This window comes from Cinclus cinclus, chromosome 23, assembly GCF_963662255.1.
Source record: "Cinclus cinclus chromosome 23, bCinCin1.1, whole genome shotgun sequence".
NCBI lineage: Eukaryota > Metazoa > Chordata > Aves > Passeriformes > Cinclidae > Cinclus > Cinclus cinclus.
Window position 1 is genome coordinate 2,547,718 of NC_085068.1, and position 22,853 is coordinate 2,570,570.

At 47.7% G+C, this 22,853-nt stretch overlaps 1 protein-coding gene across 1 annotated transcript in view; it reads right to left on the bottom strand.

The window, feature by feature from the left end:
* The window catches only part of UBR4 (ubiquitin protein ligase E3 component n-recognin 4), an 80,058-nt gene that overhangs the window by 34,716 nt on the left and 22,489 nt on the right, over positions 1 to 22,853 (bottom strand). Inside the window, exons 36-68 of the mRNA XM_062507489.1 lie at positions 22,190 to 22,260; positions 21,917 to 22,064; positions 21,237 to 21,464; positions 20,891 to 21,061; positions 20,611 to 20,793; positions 20,036 to 20,194; positions 19,292 to 19,444; positions 18,750 to 18,977; positions 17,806 to 17,963; positions 16,520 to 16,691; positions 16,163 to 16,388; positions 15,785 to 15,948; positions 15,373 to 15,589; positions 14,780 to 14,996; positions 13,411 to 13,443; positions 12,255 to 12,318; positions 11,714 to 11,848; positions 11,229 to 11,403; positions 10,861 to 10,998; positions 10,305 to 10,426; positions 9,612 to 9,723; positions 8,969 to 9,099; positions 8,655 to 8,832; positions 8,372 to 8,476; positions 7,729 to 7,866; positions 6,012 to 6,180; positions 5,093 to 5,189; positions 4,599 to 4,706; positions 4,002 to 4,118; positions 2,136 to 2,345; positions 1,290 to 1,439; positions 436 to 663; positions 265 to 343 (exon numbers count right to left, since the gene is read on the bottom strand). Of these exons, the coding sequence (XP_062363473.1) occupies positions 265 to 343; positions 436 to 663; positions 1,290 to 1,439; positions 2,136 to 2,345; positions 4,002 to 4,118; positions 4,599 to 4,706; positions 5,093 to 5,189; positions 6,012 to 6,180; positions 7,729 to 7,866; positions 8,372 to 8,476; positions 8,655 to 8,832; positions 8,969 to 9,099; positions 9,612 to 9,723; positions 10,305 to 10,426; positions 10,861 to 10,998; positions 11,229 to 11,403; positions 11,714 to 11,848; positions 12,255 to 12,318; positions 13,411 to 13,443; positions 14,780 to 14,996; positions 15,373 to 15,589; positions 15,785 to 15,948; positions 16,163 to 16,388; positions 16,520 to 16,691; positions 17,806 to 17,963; positions 18,750 to 18,977; positions 19,292 to 19,444; positions 20,036 to 20,194; positions 20,611 to 20,793; positions 20,891 to 21,061; positions 21,237 to 21,464; positions 21,917 to 22,064; positions 22,190 to 22,260 (4,984 nt within the window). The remainder of the gene's footprint in view (positions 1 to 264; positions 344 to 435; positions 664 to 1,289; positions 1,440 to 2,135; positions 2,346 to 4,001; positions 4,119 to 4,598; positions 4,707 to 5,092; positions 5,190 to 6,011; positions 6,181 to 7,728; positions 7,867 to 8,371; positions 8,477 to 8,654; positions 8,833 to 8,968; positions 9,100 to 9,611; positions 9,724 to 10,304; positions 10,427 to 10,860; positions 10,999 to 11,228; positions 11,404 to 11,713; positions 11,849 to 12,254; positions 12,319 to 13,410; positions 13,444 to 14,779; positions 14,997 to 15,372; positions 15,590 to 15,784; positions 15,949 to 16,162; positions 16,389 to 16,519; positions 16,692 to 17,805; positions 17,964 to 18,749; positions 18,978 to 19,291; positions 19,445 to 20,035; positions 20,195 to 20,610; positions 20,794 to 20,890; positions 21,062 to 21,236; positions 21,465 to 21,916; positions 22,065 to 22,189; positions 22,261 to 22,853) is intronic.

Genomic DNA, 22,853 nt, shown 5'->3' on the forward strand with positions numbered 1-22,853 from the left:
CACCAGGTATACAGTGGCTCATTCCAAGTTACACTCTGGCAGCACAAGCAAGAGAACACAGATCTCCCGTCCCTCTAAGTTATCCATTACATCATATTTTACTCTTTAGCCAAGGAGCAGATGCAATTAGGGCACTGGGATAATTAGTACTGGAAACAGTTCAGTCCTATCAAAACCCTCAGCTGTGTCTCCCCTTCTCTGCTGAGCTTCCCCATCCAAGATCCCAACTACTGCTCCCCCAACCCCTGCAGAGACAGAACTCACAGTCATCCTTGATGCAGAATTTCTGCCAGTTCACTGTTCTCTGTGTGGCAATCTCTGCACAAGCCTTTAAATGTTCCATCTGCAGGCACAAAGGGATGGGATCAAACAGTATATCAGCATTCCTGCCACACCAATGCCACGCCAGGGCCCTTTTCCTGCTCCTTTCCTTACCAGGGAGATCAGGGTGTCATACTGCAGGGCAGAGCCTGAGCTGGCTGTCACCACGCTGGCCCTCAGGAAGATGCCCTGCTCCTCCAGCAGCTTTTTGATGCCCCGCACGTGCGAGTCCAGGGTGTGCAGGTCCCGCAGCTGCCGGTACTTGTCCTTGGAGCCACAGATGAACAGCAGCAGCTTCCGCACCTGGCGGCGCACGAACGGCGTCTGCTGGATCATCAGGTACTGCAGAGACAAGCCAGGGCAGTGTGAGCTCACCAGGGTCACAGTGACCAGCAAAAATGAGTGTTTTCTTCCAAAAAGAAAACAGATGGGAAATGTGTACACCCAGCTTTAAGTTCCAGGCAGAAGAAGTACTGCACAGCAACACTGCAGCACTTACTGGAAACCATCCCTTGTCATCTCCAACCTCAAATAAACACCCAACCAAGGCTAATCAGGAAATCCTAACTCATACTTGTGGAAATGTAAGATAACTTGTTATGTAAAGTGGGAAGCAAACTGAGAAGACAAAACTCTAAATATCTTCCTGATTTCTTTTTTAAGGCCCAAGTACCAACAGCTGAGCATGCTGATACATTTTTCCATCTCACAGTAGGTTTTCTCTCTAAGCTTTGTGGCAGCAACCACTTAATTCCAAGAAATAACAGCAACCTCGATTTCATGTATATTTTCCTATGGATTCCTGCTGAACAGGAACACACAAAGCCAAGAGCTCACCTTCTTTCAAGGGGATTAAAAGTACAAGATGGAGCTGAGATCAGCTCTGCAAAAGCTCATCTCTCCCACAAAATAAATCACTATTGGAGTTTTCTTGTAGAAATCTGCAGGTGCATCATGTTCCTGCTTACCTCAGACAAAAAGTAGAACCAGGAGTGATCAAAGATGGGTGGGGGGATGCGGGAGTTTGTGTCTGCAATCTTCTTGATCTGGTAGGGCAGGCGCAGCACCATCTCTGTCAGGAGCTGAGTGTAGGCCTCAAAAACATCTGCAGCATGACCCTGGCAGCAAGAGAAATCCCTCAGGCTCTGAGCATACCCAGTGTGGTGTCACAATGAATGATAGGGTGCTTTTTCTAATTTTTTTAAAAAGGAGGGGTTTCTGCCCCTTTGCAGCCCAAAGAATGGTCCGAAATGATGAATAAAAACCTGCACAAGACCTTGAACTGGATGGCAGCTGGGAAGATGCACTAAGCTAGTCTGGAGTAATAAAGCAGTTCAACTTAGGAGCTTTCAATTTAGGAGACATTCTTACATTTAATCAAGCTTTTTGTACTGCACCTGTACAAACACCAAACCATGGCATAATGACACCACATTGGTGGAACAAGCCTGGGAATTACTGTGGAAATTCCCATCCACCATTCCACTTCCTTGGCACTCTAAGTTCAGAAATTCTGCCTGTCAAGCACAGCGAGTCACCAGCTGGAGCAGCTTCCTTTCAGGATGATTAACAATTCCTCCAGGAACAGTGAGAGCAGCTCCACACAACTCCTGGGTTACAAGTGCACCAAAGGATGGTGAGCTTCACTGTCCTGTGAGAACTTGGAGCACTCACACTTGTAACTTTGTGACTAGAAGATGGATTTTGGTTCCTCTCCTGAGGGCAAACTCCTTGTGCAGGGCTGCTTTCCCAGCTGTGTGCAGCCTCCTTTCAGTGCAGGCTCTGCACAGCTCCCAGCACAGGGCAGGACTCACCTTCACATACTGGCGGAGGAAAAAGGGGCTCATGTCAGGGGGAGAGGAAGTGGTGTGAGGCTTCAGGAGCTGGCTGGTGGCCACAGGCTCCTCGTCGTTCTGCTGGCTCTTCCAGTACTCCAGCAGGGATTTGAGCACGTGCAGACAGTAATCAACAGCACCAGAGCTCAGCAAGGCAGCTGCTGTGGCACTGGAGATCAGGGAGGAAGCCTGGAACAGAGGGAAGGAGCTGGATCAGAAACACACCTAGGAACATGCAGTGGGGAGAGCTGGTGCAGCCCTGAGCACCTGCTGACAATGTGGGCAAGAGAGCAGGTTTGAATGAAACTTTGCAGGCAGCTTTTAAGTTTGGGGTTTGTTTGAGGTTGGTTTTTTTTTTTTTTTTTTTTTTTGTGTTTATGAAAAGCAACTCAAATATTTACAGAGACTCTTTTGAACAAGTGCTTAGCAAAGGAAAACAAATAAAATCTCCTCTTAAGTCTAATCTCCCCTCGACACATGTGCCAGAGGCCACTCTGCTGTGGATTAGACGACTAGGGCTTTTTTTCCCTTCTTTTTTTCCCCCCTTCTTCTTCTTCTTTTTTTTAAGTTGGGATTTCTATTTGTTTATCTGGGATTTGGCCAGCTGGGTGTGAATCCTGGTAGAGAAAGAGTCGCTGTTGCAGCTGCCGCTCACATGCTCTGCTCCACCCAGGTATTGCTCCACCTGCATTCTGCAAGATGAGGAGCTTTGATTTCTGTGGGAAGCTCAAGTGAGTAACAAAGGCTGGAGAAAAAGCTACTGTAAATAAAACTATTAAAGCAGCCCTGTAAATCCAAACAAACCCCACAGCTCATAAGCTCATTAAAATTTGATGCAGTTCAGACTAAATTTTTTAACCTCTATGCTTTTTTATTAATCTCCTTCCCACCACACATACTGCTTTTTATGCCTTATTACTGTACCTTTTAGCAACAAATATCTAAGGAATCCTCTTAGCGACTTTTACGTTGACACAGCAGCATATTGCTTTCCAATAATCACATTACAAATCCTCTTTAACCCCTTCAGCACTGGTGAGATGCAAGGGAAAAATGTGCCAGACTGTTTTAAGTAACATCATTAATGTGCTGCCCTGAGCTCAGTCTGGATCCGTGCACAAAACAAGAGCATCCAATTGTCTTTACACGGCTGCTTCCTCCAGTCCCAGTTTCAAAACTCTTTTTCCACTTGAGTTCAGTAATATTACAGGTTCCCTATAAATTTTTCCAAACCCCTCTCAAGGATTTTTCAGTTTTACACCTGTTACTTCAGTTAGTAGCTTTTAGATCGTCTTTGATGAACAAAACCCCTCAAGCACATAATGGAATCCCAGAATGGTTTGGGTTGGAAGGGACCTTAAAGTTCATCCCATTCCTGCCATGGGCAAGGACACCTTCCACTGTCCCACGCTGCTCCAAGCCCTGCCAACCTGGCCTTGGACACTTCCAGCTTCTCTGGGCAACCTCCAGTCTCACGGAGAAGAATTTCTTCCCAATATGTGACCTAACTTTCCCTTCTTTCAGTCTGATCCATTCCCTCTTGTCTTGTCACTCCAGCTCCTGATGAATAGTCCCTCTCTGGCTTCCCTGTATCCCCTTCAGACCTGGGAAGAGCTGTGGGGTCTCCACACAACCTTCTTCTCTCCAGGCTGAACATTCCCAACTCCCCCAGTCTGTCTCTATAGGAGAGGTTCTCCAGTCCCCTGAGCAACCCTTCTGCTCTTGCTCCAACAAGTCCATGTGTTCTCATGTTGAGAACACCAAAACTGTGTGCAGAGGGGTTATGTGAGAGCTGAGGCGAGGGGGAGAAAATCACTCCCTGACAAAGCAATTTGGAGAACATACCTCACAAACAGATGTCTTGGATCCTGACTTGGTTCTGGACATGAAGACACTGAGCAACCTCATCACTACCAAGTGCACCTCATTCACAGGGGAGCGTTCATTTTTCTTGGACACATCCTGCAAGAAAAGATACATCCTGATTGTTCAGTCCCAGATCTGAGCAGTGTCCCAAGCCTCTCAAGTTCAGTGCTCTGATCCTCAGGAAGCACTTCTAATTTAAGCTCAAGCAATGAGACTGAAAAAGCAGCACAAATGCCTCAACAGAAGGGTAGGCAGTGGCCTGGCTGCCAGAGAACAGTCCCACACAAATGAAAAGCTACATATGTCAATCCTGCATTTACTGATCATGGCTCTTCTCAGACTTTAATTCCAGCAAAACAAATTTTCATGCTCACTTGTAGATGCCAGACCCAGGAAACAGTGGGAGTTCCACTCATGTAATTTTCTACCTTACATGAAAGGAGGCAAGAGGAATAAACAGCCTGAACACATCCACACAGCAATGTTTCTGTAACTCCCAAACATTTAATTCCTCCACGGAAAGAAATTCTGTCTAGAAGGAGCAAATTCAGAGCATGAGCTCACCCTGCACTTTACCTTTTTGTCCATGCCCAGCTCTGCAATCAGCTGGGACAGAAGGTTATCCAAAGCTCCCTTGTCTTTCTCATCATCTCCATCTAGGTCTGTTGTGAGCATCAGAATAACCTGGGAAGAGCAGCCAGAGAACTATTAGACGACAGGTCCCACATTTTCAAGATTACTATTTATCTTTCACAAAATAGCACTGATTTTATCTTGAGTTACCTGTGTTCTTTCCCAAATCCAGCTTATACCTCACATCCTAACATGAACATTCAGCATAAACCCACAAGACCTTCCCAAACACACTGGAGCTCAATGGAGCCCTCAGGCTCCTCAGTCAGCTGTAAAGTCACACTGAGAAAGGGCACAAGTCCAGCAAAAATCTGTGGGTAAGGAATGCTGTGCAACAGATGGACTCACACTGTGAGTGGGCAGGAAGAAGAAAAGCAAATGGAAACCAGTGATTGAACCATTTCATTTGGACTTAACTCTGAGCTCTCCTCACTCACCTGCATGTAAGGGATGGCCCGGACCCCCCCCACATTCCTCAGCTGGGGTAAATTCTGCAGCAGCCTCTCCAGCAGCATCAGCCGGACCATGTGCAGCCTGGGGATCCAGAGCCAGCAATCAGATACACCACAGAACACAGCACACCCAGCAGGGTCTCCAAGAGAGCACTGCAATCTGCCCCAGAAACCCTGAGCAATCAAATCCTCCCAGGCAGGAGAGGACTCGCTCAGACTTCACAGGGGAGCAATGCCAAAGATGCAGAGTACCTCTGACAATGGAACCACACTGCCTAGGCCTGGCACCTGGGCATTGCAACTGCATGGAAAACATCCTGCAAAACAGCTCCACACTATTCTGAAGAAGGGACTGAGCACGTGCTCCCACAGAATGAAAAGCTGCCCATGCTCCCAAATGACTCTGGCACACGCTTTTGTCCTAATAGTGAATTTCACAGGCTCCCAAGATTTTAGTGATTCTCTGTTAACTAGACTCAAGCAGGATTTTTTCATCACTTCCTAGAGGCAGCAGTTTTGTGGGACACGCACTGGGTGTGTTTATCACACCACATGATGATTGCACAGAGGGTGCACTGAAAAGGGTCCCCAAGGAATGGGCATGGCCCTGAGGCTGCCAGAGCTCCAGGAGTGTTTGGATGCAGAGGGTGGGATTGTTGAGGTGTCCTGTGCAGGGCCAGAGGTTGGACTGGATGATATTTGTGGGTCCCTTCCACCTCAGGATATTCCATGATTCCATGATTTTGCAATGGCACTATGCTCTAGTCTGTTTCTGACTTTCCACTTTCCTTACCCAGCAGTTGTGAATTGCACTCCTGAAACTGCAGCACCCGCAGCCCATTCCTCTGCAAACATCCCCCCAGAGCACGGGTGTTATTCCTGAAGAGGAAACAAAGCCTCTTACCTGTTGCTAGTATGGACATCCCCCTCTGCCTCCCCTTCCCCCTCGGAGCCCTCTCCCTCCTGCTGGCCCGTGGTGGTGCTGATGGCTCCTGTGCTGGAGCTGACGCTGCCCGGTCCCGCGGGGTGGCCCTCGGCTGTGGTGTCCCCATAGGCACTGCTCCGGCCAGACACTGGGAAAGGAAAGGAAAATGGGAAAAGACAGTGTCAGCAACTCAGCAAGCACTCTGCCTGCTTCTTATCCACCATCACAGCTGAGCTGCACTTTGGAATAATGGTTCAAAGGAGATGCTGGCTTTGGTTCTCTTCTTAAAACTACAAGAGAAGCTGAAGATGCACTTGTAGAAATCTTTTCTTTGCCACCCTCATCTTCGTGGCCCAAACTGAACTGGTATCACAGCAGTAATTCAAACTCAGTCAGACAGTGCTTGGATGGGCAGTGCAGACAGTCAGACTATTTTTTAGTAAGAGTCTGTGATTATTTTACCTGGGTATCGGTCCTCAACTAAAAAGAGAGGAATTAATCCAATAATCTCATCCAAACTTAACCATAGTGAATTGTCTCAGTCTTGCTCTGGGCATTCTCAGAGGCAAAGGCTCCAGGGAGACCTTGCTGTGGCCTCCCAGTACCTAACAGAGTACTGGCTACTTATGGTACTTGTGAAAAGGAGGGAGAGGGACTTGTTTATACAGGGAGGGAGTAACAGGGTCAGGGACAGTGGCTTTAAACTGAACAAGGGCAGGGTTAGATGGGATATTAGGAAGAAATTCTTTACTCAAAGGGTTATGAAGCCCTGGCACATGGTGCCTACAGAGGCTGTGGCTGCCCCACCCCTCTAAGTGTCCAAAGGCCATGTTGGATGTGCCTTGAAGCAACCTGGGATCATGGAAGGTGTCCCTGCCTTGGGGTTGGTCCAGGATGATCTTTAAGGTCCCTTCCCACCCAAACCACTCTGGAATTAGGTGATTCTGTTATTACAGCCTAGCAAAATCTGTTGCATATTCCACACTTCCAGAGAACCAGGAAAAGCAGCCAATATTCCACCTGTGGGCACATGGGCAGAACCCACGAAATTACAGACTGCAGCAGCCACTGGGAACTGAGATTTCCTCTGTGCCAGGGATCACCCACACACTCCCATGGTGGGCAAGGCTGTAGCAGCAGGAAGGGAGAAGGAGTACAGAAGGGAGGGAGCAGGGTTAATGCAGGGAAGGAGCAGGGGGGATGTAGGGAGGGAACAGGGGTGCAGCAGGGAGGGAGAAGGAGGTGCAGCAGGGGATGCAGCAGGGAATGAGCAGGGGGTGCAGCAGGGAAGGAGCAGGGAATGAGCAGCAGTGCAGCAGGGAAGGAGCACAGGTGCAGCAGGGAAAGAGCAAGGGTGCAGAAGAAGGGAGCAGGGGTGATGCAGGGGGTGCAGCAGGGCTGCAGCAGGGGTGCAGAAGAAGGGAGCAGGGGTGCAGCAGGGCTATGCAGGGAGGGAAGAGGGGTGCAGGAGGGGTGCAGAAGAAGGGAGGAGGGGTGCAGCAGGGCTATGCAGGGAGGGAAGAGGGGTGCAGGAGGGGTGCAGAAGAAGGGAGGAGGGGTGCAGCAGGGCTATGCAGGGAGGGAAGAGGGGTGCAGGAGGGGTGCAGAAGAAGGGAGGAGGGGTGCAGCAGGGCTGCAGCAGGGCTGCAGAAGAAGGGAGCAGGGGTGCAGCAGGGCTGCAGCAGGGCTCACTCACCGCTGTGCTCCCCGGCCACCGAGTCCACGGCGCTGCCGCCGCTCTCCGAGCCCACGCTGCCGCCGTGCTCTGCGGGCGACGTCCGCAGCGTGGAGCCGTCCGTGGCCGCCGTGCTGCCCTCGTCGTCGGACGCTGGAGCTAAGAGAATAAAGAGAGCTGTTACAAGTAAAAACACTGCCTGGGAACAAGTGCAAACGACGCTCACCCGACGACGAGGGAAAGGTTGCAGGGATTGGACTTAGAGTCTGGGGACAGCTACAAACACGGAAAGGGAGCTTGGGGGTGAGCAGCAGGACAATTAAGGCTGCTGAAAGCAGTGGAGGGGAGGTAACCCGAGAGGAAAGCTTCTCATCAAACACACAGGCATGCGCAGCTACTTAAAGAACAATGTCTGGTTGTTTACAAATGTAAGGGAAACACAGCACATGCTATGTTATGTCTGGTTTAGTTTAAAGAGAGGAAATAACTTCTCAGAAGTCTACAGTGAGAGCCAATGAAAGCAGGAAAAAACTGTAAGTGCACTCTCAAAAATACGAGAAGCCAACAGCAATAACTGGCTCTTCCAAACCATATTTGCAAACCAATTTTATGCATTAGTTAGGTCAAAATCTGAGAAAGTTGATGCCTTGCAGTGAACAGTTACCTGATGCTGTTGTGTCCGAGAGTGTTCCAGCATCAAGAGAGGAGGAGCTGGGAGCTTGGCCAGACAGTCCTAAGCTCTGCAGTCCAAGGGCACTACTGCTGCTCCCTGCAAGAGAACAACTTATGAGCATCTCTCTTTGAGAGAATGAAATTAACTCTGGCATCTTCTGTACATTTCATAGTTCTGCTATCTTTGGTTGACTGGTGATGACACCAATAGCTTTGCCTCATTTCTTTCCCAGTTTCCATCCCCTTTTTGCCTGCCAACAGTGCCCACATCTGACCTTGCTGATCTTGCTGCAGGCTCAGGGCAATAGCCAACTCCACCATTGTCTCATCATCTGCATCTGGAGGGATATCCAGCATGGGAGGGAATCCCTCTGCTCCAGCCAGGAGAGCCTCCAGAGGAGAAGGGTTCCCATTATTCACATTCTCAGAAGTCTCCAGGACCATGGATTCAGACTATGGAGAGGAAACACAGTGAGAACTTTCCCCAGACCACCATCAGTAAGGGAGCACTACAAGCAGGTTCATCAGAGCTAAATTAACTCAAGTCCTGGCATACTGCAAAGGCTGCATGGAGAAGCTCTGGACTCACCACCATCTCGAAGTCCCCATGATCCACCTCACTCTGCTCCTGGCTCTCCTGGCGGATGTGCTCTCCATTTGCTATGCCAGAGCTCTGCAGCTTGTCTTCTGCATCATCGTCATCATCATCATCCTTATCTCCTGAGTGGCAAAGCAGGAGTTCATAAATGCACAGCTCCTCATCCCATCCCAAACAAGGCAGTTAAAGCAGGGAAAAAACCCAAGCTGCCCTCACAGTTACCAAGAGACTCCCTGACACCTACAGTTTGCTTCAATACTGAAAAACCTCTCTTAGATGGAGGTATATAATTCTGATAATTCTGATCCGCACACATCTTTGACTGATTTATTAGAACCTGAAAACATGCACAGAAATACTAACTCTAGATTACTACTCTCTAGATAAAATGATCAGATTTTCCTGTCACTCAAAGGGGAATATCTCAGAGAGCTCTCCTTTTTGAAGCCCATGTCAATGAAAAAGTGAGAGTTTATTAAATAAAAAGGGGTTTAGGGGTAAGGGAGAGCGAAAGAGAGGAAAAAGGCTGATTTTAGTATTTTTTAGTCCCCATTTATAACAAGACTACTTTATTTTCTTGTCCTTTCTGACCAAGAAGGCCGTGCTGGTTTAAGGCAGGGAGGCCCTGGCGTACCCATGGGAGTGTTGCTGCGGGGGGACGATGGCAGGGTCACGTGTCGCCGCTTGTTCCGGGGTCTCAGCACCCTGATCAAAGCTTGCTTGCAGGAAAAGCTCACTGCTGGGTCCTGCAGGGTTAACAGTTCATCGTTACACTCCTGATACTCTAAGTTCTTATTCACAGCATTTGGACAGACGGTTAAAAATACACTTGTGACTCTTGCCAGTCATGGTTCATGCAGGACATGAGCCACTGCCTCAACTCCCTGTTTCCCTCTGGAGCACAAAGCAACACTTGTAATTCCACATGCAGCACGTGACAAACATTACTAGAACACAAGCAGAGAAAGAATTCTCCTTCATTCGCTTCTGGCTGGGTGGTTTTGGCTGTATTTTATGTCCGTATTATGTATGTGCATTCTACCCACGTTTTTTTCCCATTATAGAATCATAGAAGCATTTAGGTTGAAAAAGCTCTCTGATATCAAGTCCAGTCATAAACCCAACACTGCCAATCCCCCTAACCCATGCCCCCACGTGCCACAACTACACTTTTAAATCCCTCCAGGGGTTGGGACTCAACCACTGCTCTGGGCAGCCTGTGGCAGGCTGCAACACCCTCTCCATGAAGAAATACTTCCTGATGTCCAAACTAAACCTCCCCTGGTGCAATTAAGAGGCTGAGGCAGAACAGAGCAAGGTGACATACTGGGCAAAGTAACATCTGCATGTAGATCTTGGATGCAGTATGGATACAGTCCAGCTCACATGTGCAATATCCATGGATAATATCCACCAAAGCATTGACTGTGGCTTCAACGTGAGTGAGACCTAAGAGGCATAAAAGCAGGACTGAAATCAGCTCTCTCTGTATTTCAGCACACAGTGAGGCACTGCAGGAAGCATCTTTTGTTTGAGGACTTTAAGGCACAAGGTTAGCAGCACAAATATATTGATTTTCAATCCAGACTGAGCCAGTCTTGTCTGTCTGATGGAATATTGTGAATTCCTTACACCAGCACCACTGAATATCCTCTAACACCACCCACGAAGCCAAATGTAGGTAAATCAACCAGCAGTCCCTTTTTCCTGGCAAAATACAAGTGGCCCTGACCAAGAGTTTTGGAGCAGAATCTGCAGCTCCATGTCACAAAGCCCTCAGTGCAGCACTAGCATTGAACAAGTAATTTTCTCTGCTTACAAACTTAAAACAGGCCCCTTCAGAAGCCACAGCCTTGCCAATAGCAAAGGAAGAGCTCTCCCACCTGGCAGGCAGGCAGGGGCCAGAAAGGCATTTTTGGGTTTTGATGCGTGGAGCTTCCAGAAATGGTTCACCAGCTGGGTAATGAAGGTGCAGCCCTCTCCTTCTGTGTGTTTCTGGGCCTCCTGCCCTTCTTCACTCTCTGCACAGATTAAAAAACATCTCTCAGAAATGTGCATGGGAAAACCTTAATGAGGGTAACACCAAGTTTATTTGAAATGGCTTTTTTCAGAGGCTTTGATGTTCTCATCAGCAGGATATCACACACCTACCAAATGTGTCAAATATAGTCCCAGTCACTCTGAACCCAACAGCCCAGCACAGCTTCAATTATCACAACAGAAACTTAGAGAAAATTACAGACTTATCTACCTGTTTCCAGCTGTGGCAGCTTTGATTCTGTGTAGTGGACCAGATTGTTGGGTCTCATAATAGCAATGGATCGAGCAGTGATGACCAGCCTCTGGAACACCTCAGGATCAAGGTCCTTTCCTTCTTTGGTTGAGGAAGTCAAATACTGAATGGCTTTGCTAAGCAGTGCTTGATCCTGTACAGTGAAAGATAACACAGGCAAAGAAAAACAACAGACTGCAGCACAAGAAAGCAGCTGAAGTACAACCACAGGACAGATCCTGGGGAAATCCAGCACTCAGCTAAGGAAGGACTAGCAACCCTAAAAGGTCACAGAATCACAACTGTGGTGAAACACAAAAGCCAACAGGGCAGGCAGCAGAAGCTAAAGGGAGATGACACAGGAGGTTTGTGCTGCATGCAGGAAGGGCTCTCTAGGGCTGTGCTGCACCTCAGACATGACCTGGCAGGTTCCAGGAGCCCCCATATGCATCCCTGGGCAGTACCTTGTGGTTGTGATAGGCTGAACGGCTGGTGTGCAAGCTGGCCAGGAGGCTCTTGGTCTGCTGCTGCACACTGGAAGGGGCTGGCATGGACAACAGCACGGTAGCCAGTTCCTGAGCTGCAATCTTATTCTTCTCCTAAGAACAGACAAACCCCATTATTCAGTATATTTACCATCACTCAGTGTACCTGCAATACCCTTTTGATAGCCTCCCTCCATTTACTATTTGACATTTAGGGAACATTTCACATGTCTACATAAGAAAAGTCCTTTTGAGATTTATGGGCTCCTATCCTGCTGTTTCTGTAAACGAGGTCACTCCCAGCACAAAAAGCCCACCAGTGCTAAATGCAAATGCCAATTGTCATTCTAAACTAGTTTCAAACGCTTGCTTTTGGCTAAGGCAACTTTCAGATCAGTGCTCTGAGCAAAAGGGATGCGCTCTGCTCCTATCAGGCCCCCGGGGCTGCAGGAGGTAGTGCTGAGCTCACCCCTCCTCCCCCAGCTCCAAAGCTCAGGAATGCATTCAGAAAGTTACTTGCCTTCTCGTTGACTGGTCCCATAGCAAAGCAGCTTTCCAGCGCTTCTAAAGAACTCACTACTAGCCTGGAGGGAGAGAGGAAAGCAGGCTTGAGTACAGCAACCCTTCTCTCTCCTTAGCACTTTGCTTTATGCGGGCTACAGTCATGAGTAGCTCAGAGACAGCTAACGAATGCCAAGTACAAAATCAAAGCATGATAAAACCTGCCACAGGCACCATGCATATCATTTCATTGTGTTACAGACCAGAGTTAAACCTGGCTCACGCTCACAGACAAACTTAGGACTGCTTTAATAATCCACAGCTGAAAGACAGGGGCTTTTCTCTCCCAAAGAGGATAAAACATTTCCTTACGCAGCCTGCAGCAGGGATAACTTGGATTGTCTTGACAGTCCCAATTCACCATGGCCCCCAGACGTACAGATGACTGCAGATCAAGGCTGGCTATGACACATGGGAAAAAGCGGAACCGACTTTGCTAAGGGAGCAACGCTCTACTCGCTTGCTATTTCCACACAGGTTGCTCTTTCCAATTTGGAGTTTCAGCACAAAATATTCCAGAGGAAAATTAACTCGGAGCACTGGGTGTGACCCCAAGAGATAGATGCTGGGGTTCAAGCAAGCTGGGGAAACACACTTGTACCAAGGGAAAGCCTGATTTACAAGTGGCAGCAAAGTCCCTGTAGCAGCACTCCATGCCCCCAGGTAGAACTACCTGAAATGCCATCTGACACACCAGAAGGAGCAGGAAGATACAGGAAAAAGCAGGGAAGAGAGAGCATTAAGAGGAAAAATAACACTGCAGGATTGGAAGGCAGAAGGAACAATTGTCTGGTCTGGTGGTGATAAATATCATCCCACTCCCCACAGCCACCCTCAAAAAGCTTGGAGGGAACAGAAGTGGGACAAGAAGGCACAAGGAAGGAACAAAGCAGAGAGGAGTCTGTCAAATAAGCAACAGTTACGCTGTGTACAGCAAAAATCTGCAAACAACCTCATCTTTACATTTGCTAAACCATCTGCCATGCAATGACCAGAATGTAAAGAAGCAAATGTCACTTGGAAAACAAGAAAACCCCAGTCACCAAAAGCCACACCATGTGTTCTGTCTCTCTGACACACACTCATTCGTGCAGAGAAAAGGATGCCATACTAACCGGTCCAGGGTGGTTAGGGACTCAGTGTCAGAACTTTGGGGGAGCAAAGAAAAAGGAAAAAAAAAAAATGTGTAAAGCTCACAGAAAAACTCCCTAGAACATATTCTAAGCAAAAGGCAAATTAAATGGGGAAATCAGGAAGCCAGGGGAGCATCAGTCTAAGCAGGGTCTTTCTACCTGGGCAGCACACACCGGTCTAGAGCAAAACAAAGACAGAGATGAGCCAGGTCACCTCACACAGAGAAGCCAAGCACCACTTAAAGCACCACCCAGGCTTAAATTTGAGTGTAGACACCACACTTGGATAGAAAAGCTGCCTCCTGCCTGCCATTAGCTGTTCCCACTCCAGAGGCCCTTCAGAAGGTAATACCAAATAGGAAGAATAATTTTTTTATATCTGAATCTTTAGAATATAATCCCACTGCTCTGGAAAACCAGAGAGCGTGTCTGTGTCAAGAGGGACATCTTGTGGGGATGTCACAGCAGAGGAGGGAAGGAAAGGGAAAATAAACACAGGGAAAAAAAAAATCCCATTAAATATTAGAGGATGGCTGAACAGGTCCTTCAATTGGGCCTAACTGGCACTTCAAGCCCTGAGCCTTTACCTGAGAATTTCAGTCAGACAAACTTAACCACCATTTCCCTCACAGCTGAGCAGTGTATGTGTATTTCCTCTGAAATGCTCATTTTTCAGCAGCATCAGTCCCTCTTTGAGCTGTTTCCCTCCTGTCTTTGCTGCTTTTACAACCCTTATGATACAGACTGTATGACATCAAAGAAAAACACAGTGCGGACATATAAAAGAACACAACTTCTGTTTATTCACTAAATTTATGTCCAGGTCAGCCTTGGGGTTTGGCTCTCAGCAGGAATATGGGGGAAAACCCAACACTTCCCCAGCAGAACAGCTCAGCCTGAGGCACTTGGGCTACAAGGCAAGTTGGTGGGAGTCAAGAGTCTAATGCAGGGTCACACACAAAGCTCTCCTCAAAACTGAGCTTAACTTCAGAGGCCTGACCTTTGTGAGCTCCAGAGACCAAAAAAGGGCCAGCTTGAAATGAGAGAATGTACCAAGGCAGCAGAAATTGCTTTGAGCTCCTTGAGACTGCTGAAACATTAACTAGGCAGCACAAGCAAGCACACAGCTCTACCCATCTACTTCCCCAGATCAACCAAGAGCCACCACAACCCCTCCTACAAGACAATCACTGTTTTCAGTTGTTGCTGTGTAAGGCAGTGAGAACAACTCACTAATTCCCTCCCAGTTCTCCAAGTTAGGAAAAGCACACAAGTGCACCCAAGTGCCACAAAAACAACAACAACAACAACCCATTTCCAAGAAGAAATAAGGGAAAGACTGTGCAAATACCTCTCCAGGACAGTCCCACTGGCAGCAGCAGGGGCAGCTGACTCGGTGTCCCCAGTGCCATTCCCTTGGTTGAGGTTTGGGGGACAAACGTTGCTCACAGAAGCAGATGGGAAGTCCTCGGGGGGCTCGTCAGGCCAGCCAAACTGCTCCTTGGTTTTGCCATAAATTTTTATGGAATCCATCATGGTGACTCCAGCAGGATCCACAGAAGCCCCAACTGTAGTGATGAGAGAAATTTCTTAAAAACTGAGAGAACTGTTGCTTTTGGATATAAACCAGCCTCATTTCACAGGGCAAGGACAATCATACTGTCATTAATACACAGCCACTGACAGTGCCATCTCCTTTGCGAGGCCATTTTCCTTCTCTTGCCTCAGCACAAAATCATTGAGCTGAACTACTAAACATTCACTCACAGCAGCAAGAAACTGGACCATAAATAGTTATCAAATGTTCAGAGCTCCCCGCTCAGACTTTTTGCAGTCAGGGCAAACCAACAGATCATGGAAACTCCCTGCTGCGAGGTGAAGCAGCTTCATCCCACCCAAACCAACCCATCAGCTGGGCAGAGCCAGCAGTGCACAAAGCCTTACTGAAGATGGTGAGTTTCTTGTCAGCCTGCAGGGCCTCCTCCCGGGTGAAGGGGAAGTCGAACCAGCGGGCACGGGTCATGTTGAGCTGCATGGTGCGGCCGAAGATCTCCAGGTAGGAGGGAGCTCTCTCGATGGCCTGGGTGCCGATCTGGATCCGCATGCCCGTCATCACCATCGTGCTGTTGTTGTTGGTCACTTCGATGGTGAAACCCCCAGGCTGCAGAGAGCAAATCACAGCTCAAAAATTCCCTCTGAAGCTAAGGGCTCTATACAGAGGTGCCTCCATTGTTTAGTGAATTACAGTATTTGTGTGGGGTCATTTGAACAAAGCACTCTCCTTAAGGCAAGGTATGGTATCAACATGAGCAATATGGTACTCAGAAGCCCAGAGTCTTCAGACTGCCCCACTCACCTTTGTGTTGGCCACATACATGCCCGTGGAATTGAGCCGGTGCTTTATCTGCTGGGCATTGTACACCTGCAGCAGGTCATTGCCTCCAAACTCCACATCTGTGAGCTGCTGGTTGTGCTCAAAGAAGTCAATGGGGAAGTTCACCTGGCTGGATGTGCGAGTTGCTAGAAGGGGAAAGAGATCTTTATTACAAAAGACATTCTAAACAGGGGAAGTTGTGGTAAAAAACTTGCAAAACAACTTGCCTCCTTTGGAAAGCATTTCTGTATAGATCTATGGAAACATTTTACCCACTTAGCCAGTACTCAGGTCATTATCAAAATGAGTGTTGTAAGTATTTAGATGATGTTCATTAATCTCCACATCTCCATTAGTTACCAAGGTCATGTGAGGAGCCCTTACTGATGGCAGCTGCCTTGCGCTTGCGGACGGGTTTCATGATGCTGATGACGCTGCTGGGCTGCAGGGAGGGTTGCAGCCAGTAGGACGTGTTCTCCACGTTGGCCATGTAGATCCTCAGGCTGCCATCCTCACACAGCAAGATCATGGTGGTCCTCTGCTGCTCGTTGCAGGCCGTGTGACGAATGGCCACCATGTCCTGGATCTGCAAGGCAAGGCAAAGGAAGGGCTTGGCACCTCTTTGTATTAGGAAAGCTGCCAAGACTAGAGATCTGGTTGACAGAACAACAAGAAGCCAAATTTCAAGAGTCAAAAATAATGAGAACTCTGACTAACCTTTGCTTTGGCTGGCAAGGTCTTAATCTCCTGGATGAGGAAAGTGTCTGGCTTCACCATCACCACCAGTGGGACACCTGTGGTCTGCTGGACACAGCACACCAGGCCAGGGTGGTTCATCACCTCAGACCACTGACACAGGGCTGGAGAAGTTTTACTGCCACCATTGGAACTGCGAGAGACAAAGGGCACAATGACATTCACTTAAGGAGCAGCACAAGCAAAACCACACAAATTTCACTGTGTTCAAATCAGTTAAAGCTTTGTCCTGAGCAGGGATTCAAACACTGCATTCAATGTACATGAACAGAAACTGAGTCACATTTCTCACCGGCTTTACAGGTGAGAAATGTGACACAGTGACCAGAGTGGGCAGAAGCCACAAGCATCCCAGTCCTGAGCCCTGATCCCTGCCCTGCAAACTCAAGGAAAAACTGGCTTAGTGCTGCATTTTGTGCCCCAAATCAAGGAGGTAATTTATAAATGGCTTTCAACAATGTTTTTATCTGAATAGATGAACAGTTTCACATTTCAACACACCTAGCAGGAATAAGAAAAGGCCAATGCAGGAGAATTAGTGTCTGTTCACTGGAAACAGAGCTGCAAAAAGACTAAGCCAAACTCGACAGGAGCTCAGGAGCTCTGGGAACCTGACCCTCCTTCACAAGCCCACTTGTGACAGTGGCTTTGTGTCAGGCCAGTGCAGAGTCTGTGGCCTGAGTGCCCAGCACTGCGTATCAGAAAACACAATAGAATTGTCTTTTTCTTGCCACATTCATAGAGTAAGAGATTGGTTTCCCCCAAAGGAGTCTGAAAATCAGCCTTAACATGCACAATGCACAAGGTCCACTGCAGCAGTGGTGCTGAAAGGAAACAAAGGCTTCCTGCTCGGCCGCCTGGGCGAGGGCAGATAATCCCATCGGTTCCAGCGGCTGCACCTCGAGGAGCTCACTCTCTGCTGCTCCACTGCTCTGCAGTCACCTTTCTGCTCTGAAATCCTGCTGGGAGGACAAAATGCATGCACGACCCACTGCTGAAATAGCTGGCTTTGGTTTTTAATCATCCTGCAACTGGGATATCATGGAACTCCCGGGCTGGAAGGAACCCACGAGGATCATCTAAGTCCATTAAGACAGAAGGACCATGAAAAGCAGCAAGAAATCATCAGCCAACAGGGAATTTTGACCACAAGGTTTGGCCATTCAGACCCAAGATGCTAAATAATAAGCAATATTTATCATAAAAAGAAGAAATAAAATGCAGAAAGCGTCCCCCAGGATCCTCACCTCTTGATGTTAATTGGGAAGAGCCGCTGTACTTCCAGGCTGGCCCGGCTGATGGTGGCTGCAAAGGATTTGCCTTGGCAGTAGCTGAAGAACAACATCTGCAGCACGTGGGAGTAATACACTGACACCCCCCCTCCTGCCACCTGGCCATTGCTGTCCTGGGGGATCCAGAGAAATGCCAACATTTAACATAAACACAAATATCCCCAAACACTCCGTTGGGCTTTTAAATTTATGTTGGAATTATTCCCAAAGCCACCCCTCCTCCCCAGCAGTGAGAGAACAGAGCCCTAAATGACAATTTTCTAAGCTGAACTCCTGGGTGAACTCATCCATCAGACACTTCAAAGGCTCTGGGAGGGGATGCTGAGCCTGCACACCCGGAGGCTGTAGGTAACACCCTGAGCTCCTGCGGCTGTGAGCCTCAGTGCTGTGTGACAGTGTCACATGGAGCATTCCCTGTATGCCCAGCTCATAAAAGCCCTTCCTGAGGGCCTCCTTCCCATCTATTCCTGTTTTGAAGCAGGATGGGGTAAAGAACACTGGAGAGATTTTAAAGGTCACCCTCAAGACTAGAAACAAAGGCTGACTGCAGCTCTCCAGCCCCAGCCATGGTGATTTATCCCTTCTGCTCCTGCACCTTTGGAGTGCCTTGCTCTGAGAACAGCACTGCTCTGAAGCCATCTCCCTGCTGAGAAATCCTGCTGGGAGTGATTTCAGAGCCAGCCATGGAAAACATGCTCCATTTTCTAGATGAAAGGATCAAGGGGTTTAATTTTCACCCCCACCTCCTTTTACTGTAAGAATATTTCTCTCTTTAGAGGAATGAGAAGGCTCCTCGATCTAGATCAGGGGGCTGAAAAGGAGAAGGGAAAAAAAGAAGGAAACTTCTGCCTTCAAATGGAAAACGCAAAAAAAAAGAGAGAGAGGGAAGTCACCAGCACCTTCAGGTCCTCATGGCTGACTTCAAGCACATTGGTGACATAGAAGGGCCCGTGCTGGGCACTGCTAGCCTCCTCCATGAGCTGTGTGTAGATGTAGCCAGCAGAGGACATGATCACAATGATGTTCTTCCCCTCCTCGTTGAACAGGAAAGTGACATCCCTGATTTTGGAACTTGGTAGGAGGAAGTAAAAAGTTGGACTCAAGGCATCTACTGAGAGGTCATAAATCTGTGGGAAGAACCAAGGAAATAATTACTACAGTGATTATCAAGGCAGTAATTAATTGTCACAATACAAAACAGTGCAAATGAACAAGAGCTGAGATGAGGGAATCCCTATGAGATGTCACGGTTTGAGGCTTTTTTTCTCTTTGAGTTCTTTGGGTTTACTTTTCCTTGCAAGAACAGCTCAAACATTCCAAATTTATATTTCCAATTTATTTCTAAGAACTTTATCACATTCTCCCACGTGCAGCTCCCTGGGGATCCAGACTCTGATGTCTGACAGAAGCTGTATCATCAATAGCTCATGGCCAGACATACCTTCACAAAGTCTGCAGTGACAATGGCCAGCTCTGTTTGAGATCCTGGCAACCACACAGCTTTGATGATGAAATTCCCAGTGGCCAGTTGTGGATGAAGCACCAAATGATCAGAGACTGATCCAGAGCTGCTGAACGTCAACACATGGCAATCCTGGAGTAATGAAGAAAATTGGTTAAAAATTAAAACAAAGTGTTTATAAGTATTTGAAGCCAAGAATGGAGTTAAAAGTCAGCATTTCTCTCACGGCACATAACGATTCAGAGAATCTAAATCTCAATTTCCTGCTTTGAAGATAAATGATATGAAGGTTTGAAAAGAAAAAAACTACAGAGTACAGCTTTTTCTCAGCTAAATAACACATCGGTAGATTCTGCACTGGGAAAGCTGAATCTAAATTTGGAAGAATACAAAAAAGAGGAGTCCTTGCCAAAGAACACTACTTGTTACAGACTAGTTTTAACACACTAAGTCTGACATGGCTAAACCTTGGCTCTCATCTTAAAACAAAATCAGCCTAAATACACTAAGAAATACTATTTTGAGGCACTGTCTCATTAATTATAGTGTTCACGCAGGTTCTGCTTCTTTTGCCTCATCTATCTAGTAAGAAAGTAAATCAGGAGCTGAATTAGTGACAGAACTTTGGAGGCAGCTCCATGCTAACTCCTCAGAGGAAACAAAGACAGCTGGCTTTGAGCTGATGTTTACAGCTCCCTGGAAAAGGGTTTGGCAGGCACTTACCTTCAGCCCACAGACAGCCAGGTAATCCTCCTTGCAGGGGTTCCCAGTCAGGCTCAGCACCGTGAATGGGACGGGCGCGGATGCCAGGCGGGTGAGGGTCAGTTTCCTTTTGCTGGAGTCAGCTTGTTTCAGCAGGGCTGAGAGCTGGAGCACTGTGATCTGCACCACAGAATGAACTGTTACCTCACTGTAACTGAGGGTAGCCAGGCATTTCAGTTCCAGATCCCAATTACAGAATCAGAAACACAGAAAACTCAGTTCTATCTGACTGTAACTGAGGGGAGCCAGGCATTTCAATTCCAGATACCAGTTACAGAATTTTTTTCTACAAGAGGTTCCCCTAAAATACACAACACTTCATACCAGATCTCAGGATGGGCAGAACAAACCACAGTCCTGTCTGTTCCTCAGTAATGTTCCACTTCCCAGGGAGCCCAGTGCATCCAGCACTGTTCTCCTTTCCTTGGGAACTCAGCACTGTTCCATTTCCCTCAGGAACTCAGCACAGCTCCATTTCCCTTGGGAACCCAGCAGCTCCAGCACCGCTCCCCTTCCCTCAGGAGCCCCGGGCTCACCTTGCCCTTCTCGTGGCTCACAGCCAGGTGCTGGCGGCGGCCGTGGGGCGAGGAGAGCACACACATGGCCACGCGCCGCAGCACGTGCGCGCTGATCAGCTGCCGGATGGTCTGGCCCTGGTCCCCGCTGTAGTTCATGCGCACGTTCTCAAAGGCGCCTTCCTGAGAGCCAAGGGTCGGGACCTGAGCCAGGGAAAGCATCCAAAGGGTGTCACTGGAATGTCTCTGCTAAAAAGCCACTTCCCCCATCCACACTCTGTAAATTCCTTTTGTTTCCTACCATCAATTGATCTGTCATTTCTACTGATTTGTCCAAAGTGTGGAGCTCGCTGAGAGCCTGCTGGGCACGACTGCTGCTCCCCATGGCTGAAGCTTGCTGGAAGTTGACCTGGATGGCATCCATCAGGAAATTCAGCATCTCCAGCACCAAAGGTGCGAAGGAGAAGTTGGCCTGCAAGAAACAGATCCAGAAAATGAGGAACAAGATGCTCCCGATGGGAGCTGCACATCAACTGCTTTTAAAGCCTGACACCCCTTTATGGCCCTCTCATCTCAGCTTACAACCAACCTGGCCTGCCCAAAATCCTCATCATAGCCCATCTCTGTTTAGCAGCTGATAGTTATACCTGGGACTGCAGCTCCTCTCGACAGCCCTCCACATTTCTGCACAGGCTGCTCTTTTTGGGCTTCTCCTCATCAGGGCCCTTGCCCTCGCTGATGGTGACCTTGGCCTTCTCAGCAGGGGAAGTGCTGGCGTGGCGGATGACGCTCTCGGGCACACGGGGCTCGCTCTGGAAGGCTGATTCCTTCATGGTAGAGCTCATCCCACTGCTGGGAGTTCTCTTCACCAATGCCTGGGAATGACAGAGTAACACTAAAATCCCAAACCACGCTCAACCTGGCTACTGATGAAGTGAACACAGATTGTAAGAGCAGCAATTAAGAGTGCACTTCTAAAGAAATTACATCCCGTGTGTGATTCTCCACCCAAGGATTAAAAACTTTCCATATTTTAGATATCATTATTTCATTTGCTGCTAGTGGAAAACATGGGAAAAGGTGTTCTTTGTGTGCAGCAAATTCTGTACAGGCAGGTGGAATCCCAGAAGTCACTAAGACACAGATCTACCAAAACTGTTATTTGGTGCAGAAAAATTAATTTCCAGGCAAGCTGTAAATTCCAAGGGTTCATTATAAAGTCAAGCCTTCAAGTCCTAGCACTCTTGCGTACTCAAATCCTGACATAATTTACTGCAGAACATAAAATTGCAAAGGACTTGAAAATCTGGAGACATAAAGAATTTACCAGGCAGCTGCCATCCTCCTTGGCTCCACAGTCACAGAAGAAGGATCCGTACTTGGCGTAAGAAATCTCATGATCCTTGTGACAAACTTTAGCACAAACTGTGCAAACACCAACCCCATCAACCATCTTGCAAGTGTGACAGTGGTACCTGCCCAAAATAAGCCAGGTGAGTTTTGAAACGCAGTGCTTTGAGGCTCACAAACCACACTGTTTTCCTTCCCAATGGCCAAAAATACCAGGCTGAAACTCTGAACAAAAGCTTGAGATTCTTACCAGTGTTGATTCATGAATTCTTTCTGTGTGATGGTAAAGGTACAGAGTTTATTACAGAGAGAATCTTCATCCTATCCAGAAGAAAATTGTTTAAGGAATGTGTCATAACTGCAGCTATAGTGAAGTATACGTACAGAATAAATTCTCCAGACACCAAACCCACATTTTAGGAATAGCAAATTTTAGCAAAACTGAGCTGGAAGACAGCTGGTACCAAACCACATGGAAGAGATGTTACTATACACTGTAGTAACACAAAATGGTTAACAAGAAAAATAAGCAGTAACAAAAATACTGATATGAAAAAAACAAAGAACACATTCTAACAGCTTTTTTTCACCACCCAAAGCACTTACAAGTATTAATCTAAGTTGCTTGCTGATACAAAAATTAGTAACTGCCAACCAACCGGTAGGAACAAACCCATTTTATTCCATTTCTTTCTTTTTTAATTAAAAGAATAAATATTTAACTTTTGTTGATATCACAAAGTCAACACATCTAGGCAGGAACGACAGATCCTCTCCTCCAAACCTGACACGTAAGGTCCTTCGCTCAGTCTCTCATCAGGAATAAACACAAAATCTCCATTTATAAACTGAGCGATTTGGGAGGTGCTAAATAATCCCTCCTGTCCTTTGCAGCATTCCCTGTGCCCGGTGCC